This window comes from Sarcophilus harrisii, chromosome 1 (genome assembly GCF_902635505.1).
Source record: "Sarcophilus harrisii chromosome 1, mSarHar1.11, whole genome shotgun sequence".
NCBI lineage: Eukaryota > Metazoa > Chordata > Mammalia > Dasyuromorphia > Dasyuridae > Sarcophilus > Sarcophilus harrisii.
The window spans coordinates 532,478,860-532,492,243 of NC_045426.1; the positions used below are offsets into that span (position 1 = coordinate 532,478,860).

A 13,384-nucleotide genomic window follows, 5' to 3' on the forward strand; every position below is an offset into this window, starting at 1 on the left:
CCTTTATCTTTTTCATCCTTATAAAATTTTTCACTTGATCCTTTTATCTCCTTAAGCTATTGTCCTACAGCTTTGAAAGGTATGATCTTTTCACTGCCAATTTCATTAAATAACTGTAATAGTCCCAACTTCCTGCATCTTCTTTGTTTCTCTGTGAAGAAGTGAAATCATTAAGCACTTAAAAGTTCCTGCTATGTTTCAAGCACTGTGATAAGCCTGGGGAAAACAAAAAGGGCAAAAAATTCCTTGCTTTCAAAAAACTCATAGGTTATTAAAGACAAACAAACAAATGCATACAAAATATGTACAGGAAATAAGAGAAAAAAAGCACTACAATTAGAAGGGTTGGTAAAGGTCTTCTGTAGAAGAGGGAATTTAATTGAGACTTAAATTTTATATATATAGTTAAATATATACCTTATTTCATCTTCAGTTCTTTGAAGAAAGGAGAGAAGCACATTTTCTCAACTTGTCTGTGGGAGCCAACCTTGTTATAATTATACTGCCTTAGTTTTTGTGTTTTGATCTTCTCTTTAATGTTCTTATAGAAACAGTTAGCATTTTCCTAGTTCTGTTTGTTTATTCTGAGTCAATTGACATACTCAATTCTTGTGGTTCAATAATATTCTATTACATTCAAGTATTATAGCTTGTTTAACCATATAGGTTTTATAGATATCTTGTTTGTTATTTGCTAACAAAAAATGGTTGTTCCTAAGAAAATATATGGGATCTTTTTTTTTTTTTTTTTGTCTTTGATCTCCTTGGGATATATGAATAGCAAAGGGATCTCTGGATCAAAGGACCCATTTTCAGCATAATTCCAATTTACTTTCCAGAATGACTGGATTAATTTACAACTCCACTCACATTATAGTTGTGTACCTATCTTTGCTCAGTCTCTCCAACATTAATTATTTCCAACTTTGTCTTCCTCTCTCTCTCTCTCTCTCTCTCTTTTTATTTTTGCTAATTTTCTGAGTGTCAGGTCAAACCTCAGATTTACATTTCTATTATTTGTGATTTAGAAGGATCTTTGTTATGGATAACAGTTACCATTTTTTCTGAGAAAAGGCCATATTTTAACAATTTGTGCACTGAGGAATGACTCTTGGTATTTAGTTTTGTTTATTATCTCTTTTTTGAGTATCAGATCCATATCAAGTAGGTTCAAAAAGGATTAAAATTGAGAAAAGACCATTTTTGGCAATATAGAAATCATTGGTAATTTTCAAGAGAAAATAGGCTTATTATAGAAAATTATACTGCAAAGGATAGAGGAGGGAATGAAAGGAAAGAACTGAAAGATGGATTTAGATATACTTCAGGACTCTGTTCTGGACTCCATTCTCTTTCTTTTTTTACTTTTGGTAATTGCAGCCTCTTGTGGATTCACGCATGATATTAATGGTCTATCAAACTTTAATCTCTTTCATGAACTTTAATTCTAAATTATCAGCCCTCTAGTGGTTAGTCATAGTCACGTCATTACAGTCCCTAAGTCCAAAAGGGGAAAGTGGTAGGAAAGGAATTTCAGGTTTTTATTAAATGGATATCCTGTGCCAGATAGTCTACTAAGCTATTTACAAATATTACCTAAGTTGATCCTCATAACAACTCTAGAAGTAGGTGATATTATACCTTTTTTTTTTACAGGTGAAGAAATTAAGGTGATACTTTAAGTGATTTGCCCAGAGTCATACAGTAGAAAGTGTCTTGGGTAGAATTTAAATTTAGCTCTTCCTGGTTCTGGGCCTAGTGTACTATCTATTGTGCCATCTAGGTTTTTTCTTTTTCATGAAACCATCTCTTTCCCTTACTTCCTTAAAATATTAAAGAAAAAAATCATCTTTCAAATCACTTAAGTTCATTAGCTTGGAAGGATTCTCAACTCCTGGCTCTCACATGTCTTTAATATTTCATCAGTTGCCAAATCTTATTTATTCTGATTTCAAAATGAATCTTTAGCCTCTCTCACATATCTCAGTGCTTTATTACATTTTAACCTTGATTTTTGTAGTTACTTTCCAAGTGGTTTCCATACCTCTATTATTCTCTGCCTTCTACAACTGTTCTTTACAGACCTAAGTGATATTCCTAAAGCACAGTTTTAACCATGTCATTCAAAGAACTTCAATGTTCCCTGTTAATGCTAAGATAAAATACAAATTCAGCTGACATTTAAAGCCATTTATATTCTGGCTTCAATTTATCTTTCCAAACTGATTGCATCGTACTACCCTATAAATTCTATTACAGCCTAAATAGACTCCTTGCTTTTCCTTGTAGGTGGTAACAGTGTCATTGAACAGTGCCTGAGATGCTCTTCCACTTTTTACTACTTCTTTTTGGAATATTTAGCTCCCCTCAGGACTTAGTTTAAGTACACTTTTAACAAGAGAACTTTTCTTTCAAAGTTTAGTCCCCTTATTCCATAGACTCTGAAATTATTTTTTATTTACTTTGTCACTATTGTTTTTATTTATCTTTGTATGTCCTTTAGGAAATGTTAGCTTCTTGAGGGGAAGTTGCTAATTTTAGATTGAGAGCTATAATTTTATTTTATTATAAAAACAAAACATATATTTGTTTTTCATCACTTAGATTTTTCCCCCTGTATTCCTTCCTCTCTGCTTTCTTAGTGAGCCATCCTTTTTAATGAAAGACTTTTTGCATAACTTAATGCCTTACATAAAGTAAGTTCTTAATAAATGTAGAATTAAACTGGATATGAAGTCATAGCATAGGATTTAAATCTACACTTTTCTATTTACCATCTCTTATCTTGGATAAATAACTTTACCTTTCTAGGCCTTAGTTTCTTTCTAAAATGAAGGGATTGAATTATATGATTTCTATCTAATAGTCCTTTCTAGCTGAACACCTTCTTATCCCAAGAAGGAAGTAGCAGGTAAATAGGACAAAAATGTCAGTATTCCAAAACAACTTATCTACTTCATTGATTTTAAGTGAAAATATGTATTAAGAGGTTAATTCATATTCACATCTTTTACTTTTTCTTTTTAGTGTTGTTATTTGGCCTTTCATATGACATATATTACAAGTCGATTGTTAGTATTTTTTATCTATTGTTTTTCTTAGTCTAACAAGCATTATCTAAATAACCCATGACCATCTACATAAAAACATGTATTTCAATGGTAAGTATAACTTAGTTCATTGAAATTTTTGAGTAATTTTTAGGATTTCTTTTGCTCCAAACTGTCATATAAAACTAAAAATGTGCAATTATCCAAATCCATGTAAAAGTAGTAGAGAATGTTTTGGAGGATTAGACTATTTTAAGGAATTAAATAGATGAAGTTAGTCTGGAAATTTGAATTCTATTCAAGAATAGAATTTGAAGGAAAGTAGTTTACTTTGAATTTTTCAAATTCTTTGCCTTTACCTAAACTCTAAATGAGATAAACATTTCTCTACACATAATAAAATAAGAAAAATAATATTGTAGGTGGAACTACAAACTATTCTATGTAGCTTGTTTTTTTTTTTTTTTTTCAAGTTTAAGTTCAAAATGTAGGTGTCAAACATCCTGCTTTTCTATGATTCTGAAGTGGCATAATTTAGAGGGAAACAAAAAATAGAAGATGAATTAATATCTGTTAGATATAAGGTAGGAATGAAATAATACCATTCAGTTTTTGTTGAGTTTTACTATACTATTTCTTTTGCTTACTATCCAGTTATTTCAGGACATTTGTCTTTATTTTAAAAGTGAAGTTTATACTTTGTTAAAATTTTCCCTCTTTATATTATGACTTTAAAGGCCCATGATGGATTAATGTATAGATTTTTTTTGGGCAGATGTTTCCTTCTTGGACTTTCTGATGATTCTCAGTTATGATACTAATTAATGCCACTTGAAATATTGATATTGGTGATATTTATATCCTCTCACTAATATAACATCAACTATTTCATATTGTCTATTGAGCAGTCATTTTATATGTTTTTTTAATCATTGACTAGTCATTGATTTAGAGTAATGAAAATTGAACTGATAATCTATAATAGAACATTTAATGTTTTTGATAAACATCAGGAATTTACTACTGTTTTTTATATTTGTTGTTATGCCTATTAACTTCTGTGTAGTAATTGATTTATTCAAATAAGCAACTGTCAGTGATTGATTTTCTGAAATGAATTTCTTTTGGAGGTATATCTAAGGAGATATTTCTGAAGTGATTTAACATTTTTCAAAAAATTATTTCCCTAATAATTATTTTTCAATTAAAATTTGAACTCTGGTGTACTGATGTTTGCCTACGTTGATTATACTTCTTCTTTTTTTTAAGGTAAAGTGCAAGTTAAGAGTTCAGACATACAAGTTGGAGACCTCATCATAGTGGAAAAGGTTGATGAATTTTTAATATATTATAGATTATAAACATACCTATTTACAATATGGACTGTTTGCAGATTTTATTTTTACATTGAATTTGTTTGGAATATGAATTTTAATTAAATATTTTATACAACCTTGTATATAATGTACAGAAATTTAGATTTTTGTTGGTTATCTATATTAAATGGGTTTTAAATTATGTAGTTTAAGCTGTAGTCTAATTTGATTTAGAAATCTGAGTTAATTTTCCATTATCAGATTCATCAAATCCATTTAAATTTAGAGTAGAGTCTGTATGTTTCAGATAGCACTTTCAGAGAGGCTTTCTTTCCCTGGTATTTCTATCTTCACATTTAAAACTTTATCTTTATAAAGAAAAATGGCCTGTTAAATTTTTTGAGGACATCAGAAGGTTTTAATTTCTACAATTTCATTGCTTTGTGAGAGAAGAGAAAGAGAAGGAAGGCATTAACACCAGAATAGAATGTTACTTTTAACATTAGAAACTGAAAAGAAAAATGTATGCTATGAGGAAAGGGTAAAAAGGAAGAAAATTCTGAGGGAAGTTCAATAGTTTGTTGCTGTCTGCAATAGAGATTTTATGCAGGTCATCTCTTTGCATTTGTTAAGTATGTAATAAAAAAATTACAAATTGTTGGCACATTTTTAAGTTACTCCTCCATGTAAAACTTGGCCATTTCTGTTTGTTCCCCTTTTGCATAAGGGGAAAGGAATTGTAGTCTGAATTACAGAAGATTGAAATCATAGATAAGATCTGTTAACAGGCTATGACCTTGAGGAAATCACTTAATCTGTTAGTATCTCTGTTTTCTCAAGTTGAAGTTATCTGTGCTTTGTTTACCTCACAAAAGTATTATGAAAATAACTGATAAACTGAATGATATTGTGTGGATTTACTATACCACTGGCCCCCAAATCAGAAAGACCTTGTTTCAAGTCCCACTTCTAACAGTTATTGTGTGACCTTGGGCTACAAAGGTTCTCTAGCTATAGAAAAAGCTTTGCTGCTCTGCCCCATGCAGGAAACACTTAATGAAATCATAGATTTTGCTAAAAAAGAGAGTCAGGGAGTAATTAATTCTGGAGTGGTACCCCAGTGGAATCTACCAAATATGGTCACATCTCTCATTTTTTTGTTAATAAAATTTAGAATAGAGCAATAAATAACACATACTTATTATTGTCTTTGTATGTTGAGATGTTAAGATTACCTCATTACTATTTGAATTTCCTTTATCTTATATTTGAAAGAATATAAACTTGTACATTGAAATTCCCTATCTAGAGAGTAGGAGTTGAGTTAGGCAAAGCTAAAAGGAGCTGGATTAGATAATAAAGTGCTAATTAATTACCTTATCCTCATTATGGTCATGGCACATACTTAGTAAACAACTTGTATAACTGAAGTCTTTTTAGTATTTTTCTTTATGCAATAAAAAATTGTTCTTTGTTAAATTTTAAATTTTGAAAAGTTCTTTTTACCTCTCCCCTGCCTTCCCCATTCTGTATTTTCTCTCTAATTAAAAACTAGGTTCAAATTTTACTTCTGACAGTTATCAATTTTGAGACCATAATAAAATTACTTAATTTCTGTTGCTCAGGTTCTTTTTTTGTAATACCTAACTCACAGAGTTATTGTGAGACTTAATAAAATTATATGTATAAAGGACATTGCACATTTTAAAGCATTTTATAAATGTTAATTCCTATTAAATACACATTCTCTCACCCATGCTTTATTTTCATATATCTACTTAGCCTTTGTCTGTCGTTACTCATGCCATTTTTATTAAGCTTTGGGGTCAATCACTCAATTCAAATTAGCCTGATTTTTTTTTTTTTTTTACTTGATTCTCCCATGTGTGCAGAGTATGTTTGTTTGTGTGTTTCTTTGTGTTTGTATTCTTGTTGTTTGTCCCTTCAGATTTTTTTTTAATAGTTTACTTATGTACTCTATTCCTCTGTCCCCCTTTTTTTGTTCTCATGTATTGAAAAACAGAACAGAACAAAATGTGTTACTAAAAGTGATCTGTTTATAATATTAAGGAAAATAAGCATACTTAGTAGCTACAGCAGCTCTGATTTAGATTTGACAGATTTATGTCTCCAAAATCATTTGTGTGGCCTGGTGAGTAGCTTGAGGTCCTTCTTAACAAAGATGAAGATCAATGGAAACAAACATTTATGCAGATTTCATCATAATGCTTCAAAACTGACTTTTTAGATGTAATTAGTTTATCCTTCACATGTACTAGGGTTATAAATTTTATATTGCTGCTTCCTCCAAAAGCACTGTGTTCATCTGTGGAATTTTCCAATGTCAGATTTAAGTCAGATTTTATTACTTTAAAATTATATATTCAAAGATAAAATGTAGAGTTCTTATCCTGTGATTGAAAAAAGATTCCAGCAAGAAGTAATCTAATTCATAGTTTTTCAATGAAACTTCACTTTATAGATACTCACTAGCATGTTTAAATTGAAATTTCTCTTGACTTTTATCTTGAATCATATTAGAATTTCTAAGGGACAAGTTTCCCATTTAAGAATCTGTGAATCTGTAAGAATCTAAGAATCTATAAGTCTTCTAATTATTTTTCTTTCATTGAAGGACATAAAAAAGTGCCATTTTTTTTCTGCATATAAATATTTGATGGGCAAAATACTAGAGTTGATCTTGTTTTAGAGAGCTAGCTGGCAACTGTTGTGCATTTTAAGTATAATCACTTAGAATTTAAAAATTAGCCTTTTAATTGATCAGTAATATGTTTCAGGTACATTTATTATTTTTTTTTAAGTATAGAACTCTTTAAAATTACTCTCTAAGATGAGGAATAATGCTTTAATATATGATTTAATACTTTATGATCAGTATTAAAATATATGTAATCTGTGTATGAAAAATTGCTGGTAGAAGAGCTTCTTTGTCTTAAGGGCAAGGCAAAATTTTCCTTGAGTGTGATTATTTGTACAAAACTAGGAAAAATATTCTTTTCCAGTTTTGAAATTATATGTGCTCTGTTAGTCACCATGTACTCTTGTCTATTCTGTGTGGGTTGTATAGTACTATTTAGTTACATAAAAATATAAAAAGATCTGTCCTTACTTTTTAAACAATTTATAATCTGGTTGAGGAGGCACCATTAACCATAATAAAACAGCAAATAAAGTGGTAAATATTATAATGGTAGATATAATTGAATTGGGTGATGGCACATGAAGGGAAGACAATGCATTACCTGATTTTGTCAATGGTTTTTAAAATTGGACAGAGCATTAGTATTCATCTAATTCACCTCCCTTTCTGTGTAGACAATTCACAATCTTATGAAGTAATCCAATTAAATTTTGTATAACTGTAATTTAACTCAGTTAAAAATTTTCAACATTTATTAAACACCTCCTACGTTTAAGACATTTTGCCAAATTATGGGAATAAGAGAATGAATGTGATAGGTTTAATTTCTTGTGAATTTAACCATATAATAAAAATAGTTACAATTATCTATATTTTAGAATATACTATAATCAGTGCAAAGATGTACATAACATTGTGAGAAATTTTTATCTCTTTATATTTACAATTTTTAAAAATTTCCGGACTGAACTCAAATCTGCTGTATTTTTCCTATCTTAATTTTGATACTAATTCTGCCTTTAGAACTATACAGAATAAATAAATCTAGAAGAATATTCCCTTCTCTATATGACGTTTCTTGAAATATTTGAATGTAACTATAATGCTGGGAAGGCAATAATGTGTAAGAAGGTCCTAAAGCTAGGATGGGGTCAGATTATAAGAAGATTATAAATGACAAACAGATTAGCTTATATTTCTGTTTGTAACATTTTTTCAGTCATCTTGGATTGGAACCTTAATGTCACTCCTATATTCTTTCTTTACTCACTCCACATATCCAGTCACTTGTCAGATCTTGTCATTTCTGTCTCCTTAACAGTTCTCAAGCATCTCTTTTCCTTATTCACACAGCCACCCTGGTAATTTCAGCCTTATCAGTTCACATTTAAATGATTTCAATAGTAGTCTAATTGCTTTCTTAGCTTCATCTTTTCCTTCTCTAATCCATCTTCTACACAGCTGCCAAAGTGATTTCCTAAAAAATATATCAACCATGTCATCTGCAAGTTCAGAAATTTTTCTTGCCTCCCTTTTCCCTCGAGGATTAAGTATAAACTCCACTGTTGAGCATTTAAAGCTTTTCACAACTAGCCTCATTCTATCTTTATAGCATTATTAATCATATATTTCCTTCTTATCACTCTATAGCCCAATGTTATTTTTCTTTTTTGAGGCAGTATCTCATAGTTGTTTTTATTTGCATTTCTTTTTTTTTTTAATTATACCTTTTTATTTACAAATATATGCATAGGTAATTTTTCAGCATTGACAGTTGCAAATCCTTTTGTTCCAACTTTTTCCCTGCTTCCCCCATTCTTTCTCCCAGATGGCAGGTTGACCAATACCTGTTAAATATGTTAAAGTATAAATTAAATATAATATATGCATATATATCCAAATAGTTATTTTGCTGTATAAAGAGTCAGACTTTGAAATAGTGTACAATTAGCCTGTGATGGAAATAAAAAATGCAGGCAGACAAAAATAGAGGGATTGGGAATTCTATGTAGTGGTTCATAGTCATCTCCCAGAGTTCTTTCCCTGGGTGTAGCTGCTTCAGTTTATTACTGCTCTATTGGAACTGATTTGGTTCATCTCATTGTTGAAGTGGGCCGTCATAATTCCTGCCGTCATAATATCCCCAGATTATGCTTTTCTTTTTCTTGCCTCCCTTTCCCCCCTTCCCTGATATTAAACTTATGGGTCCCACTTGTGTCATGCAGCTCTCCCTCTTTAGGATCCCTCCTACCTCCCTTTGAATCCCTTCCCCTTTCTTGTACTCTTCTTCCCTATCCCTTTTTCCTCTCCCACTTTTTAATGAGGTGAGAGAAGATTCTCTGTAAAACAAATATGTCAATTATTGCCTCTTTGAGCCAACTCTGATGAGAATAAGATTCACACTATGTTCCCCCCTCTAAGTTCACCCAGATACGATAGGTTTCCTTTGCCTCATCGTGAGATGTAGTTTCCCTCTTTTTATCTCCCCTTTCCCCTTTTTCTGACACTATCCCCTTTCATTTATACTTCCCTTTTTTAAATGTTATATCAGTAAAATCAAATTATACATGTGATCTTTATGTATATCCACAATACAGTTCTCAAGAGTTCCTCTTACTTTTTTCTGCTTCTCTTGAGTTCTATGGTTGGAGATCAGATTTTTTGTTTAGATCTGGTTTTTTCCTTAGAAACAGATGGAATTCCTCTGTTTCATTAAATGTCCACCTTCTTCCATAGAAGAAAATGCTCAACTTCGGTGGGTAGTTTATTCTTGGCTGCATCCCAAGTTCTTTTGCCTTTCGGAATATCAGATTCCAGGCCCTTCGATCCTTTAAAGTTGAGGCAGCCAGATCTTGAGTGACCCTTATTGTGGCACCTTGGTATTTAAATTGTTTTTTTCCTGACTGCTTGTAATAGTTTTTCCTTAGTCTGATACTTCTGAAGTTTGGCCGAAGTATTCCTTGGAGTTTTTATGTTAGGGTCTTTTTCAGAAAATGTTTGATGAATTCTTTCAATGCCGATTTAACTTTCTGATTCTATTACTTCTGGGCAGTTCTCTTTGATGATTTCCTGGAAAATAGGAACATCTTTTCTTTTTCATCATATCTTTTTTTCATCATTATTTTTGGGAAGTCCAATGATCCTCAAGTTATCTCTCCTAGACCTATTTTTCAGGTCTGTTGTTTTCCCAAATAAATATTTAACATCCTTTTCTAGTTTTTCATTTTTTTTGGTTTTGCTTGACTGATTCTTCATGTCTCAATGAATCAGTCATTTCTATTCAGTTCTGATTTTTAGGGAGTTATTTTCTTCATTAGCTTTTTTTTTAACTTCTTTTTGTATGTGTCCAATTGAGTTTTTAAATGTGTTGTTTTGCTCTATGGAATTTTTTCCATTTCACTATTTTTTTTTTTTTTTTTTTTAGTGAGTTATTTTCTTTTTCCAATTCACAAATTCTGTTTCCCTGCACTTCTTGGGAGTTTTTTTTACCTTTTCCAATTCACATTTCAGGAAGTTGTTGCTCTCTTGCATAGCTTCTCTTTCCTTTCCCCATTTTTCTTCTAGTTCTCTTTTAAGGTTTTCAATAGTCTCTTCTAGGAGAACCACAGTTCTCCTGTGTTGGGGACCAACAGTTGTCTGGAGACTGTCTGCTGTTAGTCTCCTTGGGATTGAAAAGCGGCTCTCTTTCTGTATAGAAGCTATCGATCGCCTTTTTGGTTTTTACTCATTTTTAAAAGTCTGTAGGTTCTTCCTTCAGGGCCAGGAGGTTACCAGCTTCCTCTGCAGAACAGTGATAGGTATATGGATGGGTAGCTGTCCCACCAACGGGTAACAAAGATCAGGGAGGTACTGGAGTGCTCTGGGAAAGAGTTCCCTCCTTACATAACTCAAGCCTGCAGGGCTGAGCTGGGAAAGTGCCCTGCAAAGAACCCTTCTGTGGGGGTTAACGACTGCCCTGGGGCTGTGGGTATTAGTGGCTGAGCAGCAAATAGCCCTGCAGGGACCTATTACCCCAGGCCGAGCCTCCCACTGTGCAGATTAGAGGCTGCCCCGGGCTGTGCCCCCCTGCTGTGCAGATTTGTAACTGCCCCAGCAAAAGCTCCTTATTGCAGGATGTGGCTGCAGGGCTGTTACAGGTCTGCCTGCATCCCTTCCGGTTTTGGGTGATTACAGTCAGATCTTGTTAGGTTCTGGCGATTTTTAGAGCACCCTCTGTTTTAGGCTTTAATTTCTCTGCCAGTGTATTGCTTTGTAATCAAGGCAGAGCAGTTAGCCTATAGCAGAGTCCTCTCTATAACTTCTCTAGTCACAGAGATCACCTCCATCCCTGGTCTGCTCAGGACTCTAATGTCTCCTATTTACCTGCCCGCTGGTCTGTTCCTGGCCCCTCAGGACAAACCTGCTCTGGGGATCTTCCAGATTATTTTCGGCTGGTAAATTGTGTGCTTCTAATCTTCTTGAATTTTAGCAGTCAAGTTCTATTTTTGAGGCTGAATTTAATAGTTGGTCTTGAGGGTATGAGAGGAGCTTAGAAAGTTGTGTATGAGTTCTCCCTCATCTTAGCTCCACCTCCTCCAATTTTATTGATCTTGTAGCTTGTAGTAGATAATCCTCCATATCCTGCTTCTTTTCTGTTTTTTGTCCTAGCTGGCCCCACTTGCTGCTATAGTTTCCCTTCTCTCTTTCATCTTATGGAATTCTTCAAGACCTTGCTCATGTACCACCTGGTCCATGAAGCTGCTATGCTAGTACCTTCCTATCTTTCTTCTCCAAGATTATCTCTCATGTACTCTGTATGTGCTTTGTATGTACCTATAGATACACACATTGTCTCCTTTATTAAAATGAAATTTCTTTGAGGTTAGGTATAGTTTTATTTTTGCATTTCTATTCTCTCTACAACTTCTAGCATAAGTTAGGTAGGTACTTAAGTTCTTTTTGAATGATTGATTAATGGAGATTCATTGGAGTTCAGTCCATTTACATTCAGACCATTTTACATGGTCAGACCTGAACTTTGAAAAGATCTCTTGACAAATGAATGGAGAGTGCTTTGGATTGAGGAGAAACTAGAAGCATAGACACCAGGGAGGAGGCTATTGATCAGGCAAGAGTTGATGAAGGACAGAATTAGGATGGCAATTATGTGAATGCAAAGAAAGGGATGTTGTGGGATTTTGTTTTCTTTTGATGTTGCATGTATGTTAGATCATCATTTTAGGCTATAAATCAATTCTGTTTTAACTGTGTGTCTAGTCTATTTTTCATTGTATTCATATATTTTTTATGTTTTTCCTACATAAATCCTTTATTAAAAAAAGTAATGTTTTTGCAGTCTGCTACATTCACTATGTGTCTTTCCAGTAGATTTTGGTTATTCCTCAACTTTAACCCTTTAAAAAGTAGTTTCCTATAACTAACAGCTATACCACATAACTTGAAAAATATTGATATTAAAAGAACCTTTCTTTCTGGAACCAGTTTGGGCTAACTAAAAAAACTGTGGTAATTTCCCAAAGGCAATCAATCCTGCTCTCTCTTCTTTTCAACTCTAGTTCCAACTTAACTGTTCACTTAACACACGTGTGTGTGTGTGTGTGTGTGTGTGTGTTTATATGTAATTATACATAGGCCGAAAGTGGCCTAGTGTGTTGTATCTCTTGATTCAAGAAACTTCATTTTAATCACTACACTCAAAGCAAAGTTATCTCTCCAATTTAACTTGTTTCTCCCTAATTCTTTCATCTCACCCCCATCTTTCTTTTAAGGTAAATTGTTGTTCCTGTTTTCTAGAGCCCCCAAGTTGGGTTGAGAAAACGTACTATGCTTTCTAGAGCCCCCACGCTAGGATGTTGTGTGCTTTCTAGATCCCCCAAGTTGGGGTGAAAAAACATACCCTCTTAGTGGAGGATCGATGAGGGGAGACTTCCAAGTATGGTGGAAATATGGAGTCTGTTTATTCTAAGTAATGGAATTTTATTCCATATCCTTATATAACCCTCATATCCTTATATAACCAAAGCAACACTGCGCATATGCTAAGTACATACCATGCATGTGGCACCACATGTTATTTTATCACTCTTCCACCTGGTATCACTCTGCTTCAATCACAACACAGGTTGTCACTACCCCCTGACTTCTCAAGAAAGCCGAGAGCCTTTAGGGGGAGATGGAGAGCCAAACCAGACATTGTTAGCAGATTCTCTGTGGGACCCTGAGGGTCTTATACCTTATCCAGAGTTACCCCACTATCTGTGGCCCTCTACAGATAACTGTACTAAGATATTCCTGACTGTATTAAGTGAAGAAGAAAAGAATATGTTGACCTCCTGATGGAAATGATGAAAAAGATT

The 13,384-nt window shown here is 33.0% G+C and overlaps 1 protein-coding gene across 7 annotated transcripts in view; it reads left to right on the forward strand.

Annotated features, from left to right (window-relative positions):
• The window catches only part of ATP9B (ATPase phospholipid transporting 9B (putative)), a 451,952-nt gene that overhangs the window by 121,837 nt on the left and 316,731 nt on the right, over window positions 1-13,384 (forward strand). For all 7 annotated transcript variants that reach the window (XM_031946730.1, XM_031946732.1, XM_031946731.1 and 4 more), the window contains one exon: window positions 4,320-4,378. In XM_031946730.1, coding sequence (XP_031802590.1) covers window positions 4,320-4,378 — 59 coding nt within the window. The remainder of the gene's footprint in view (window positions 1-4,319; window positions 4,379-13,384) is intronic.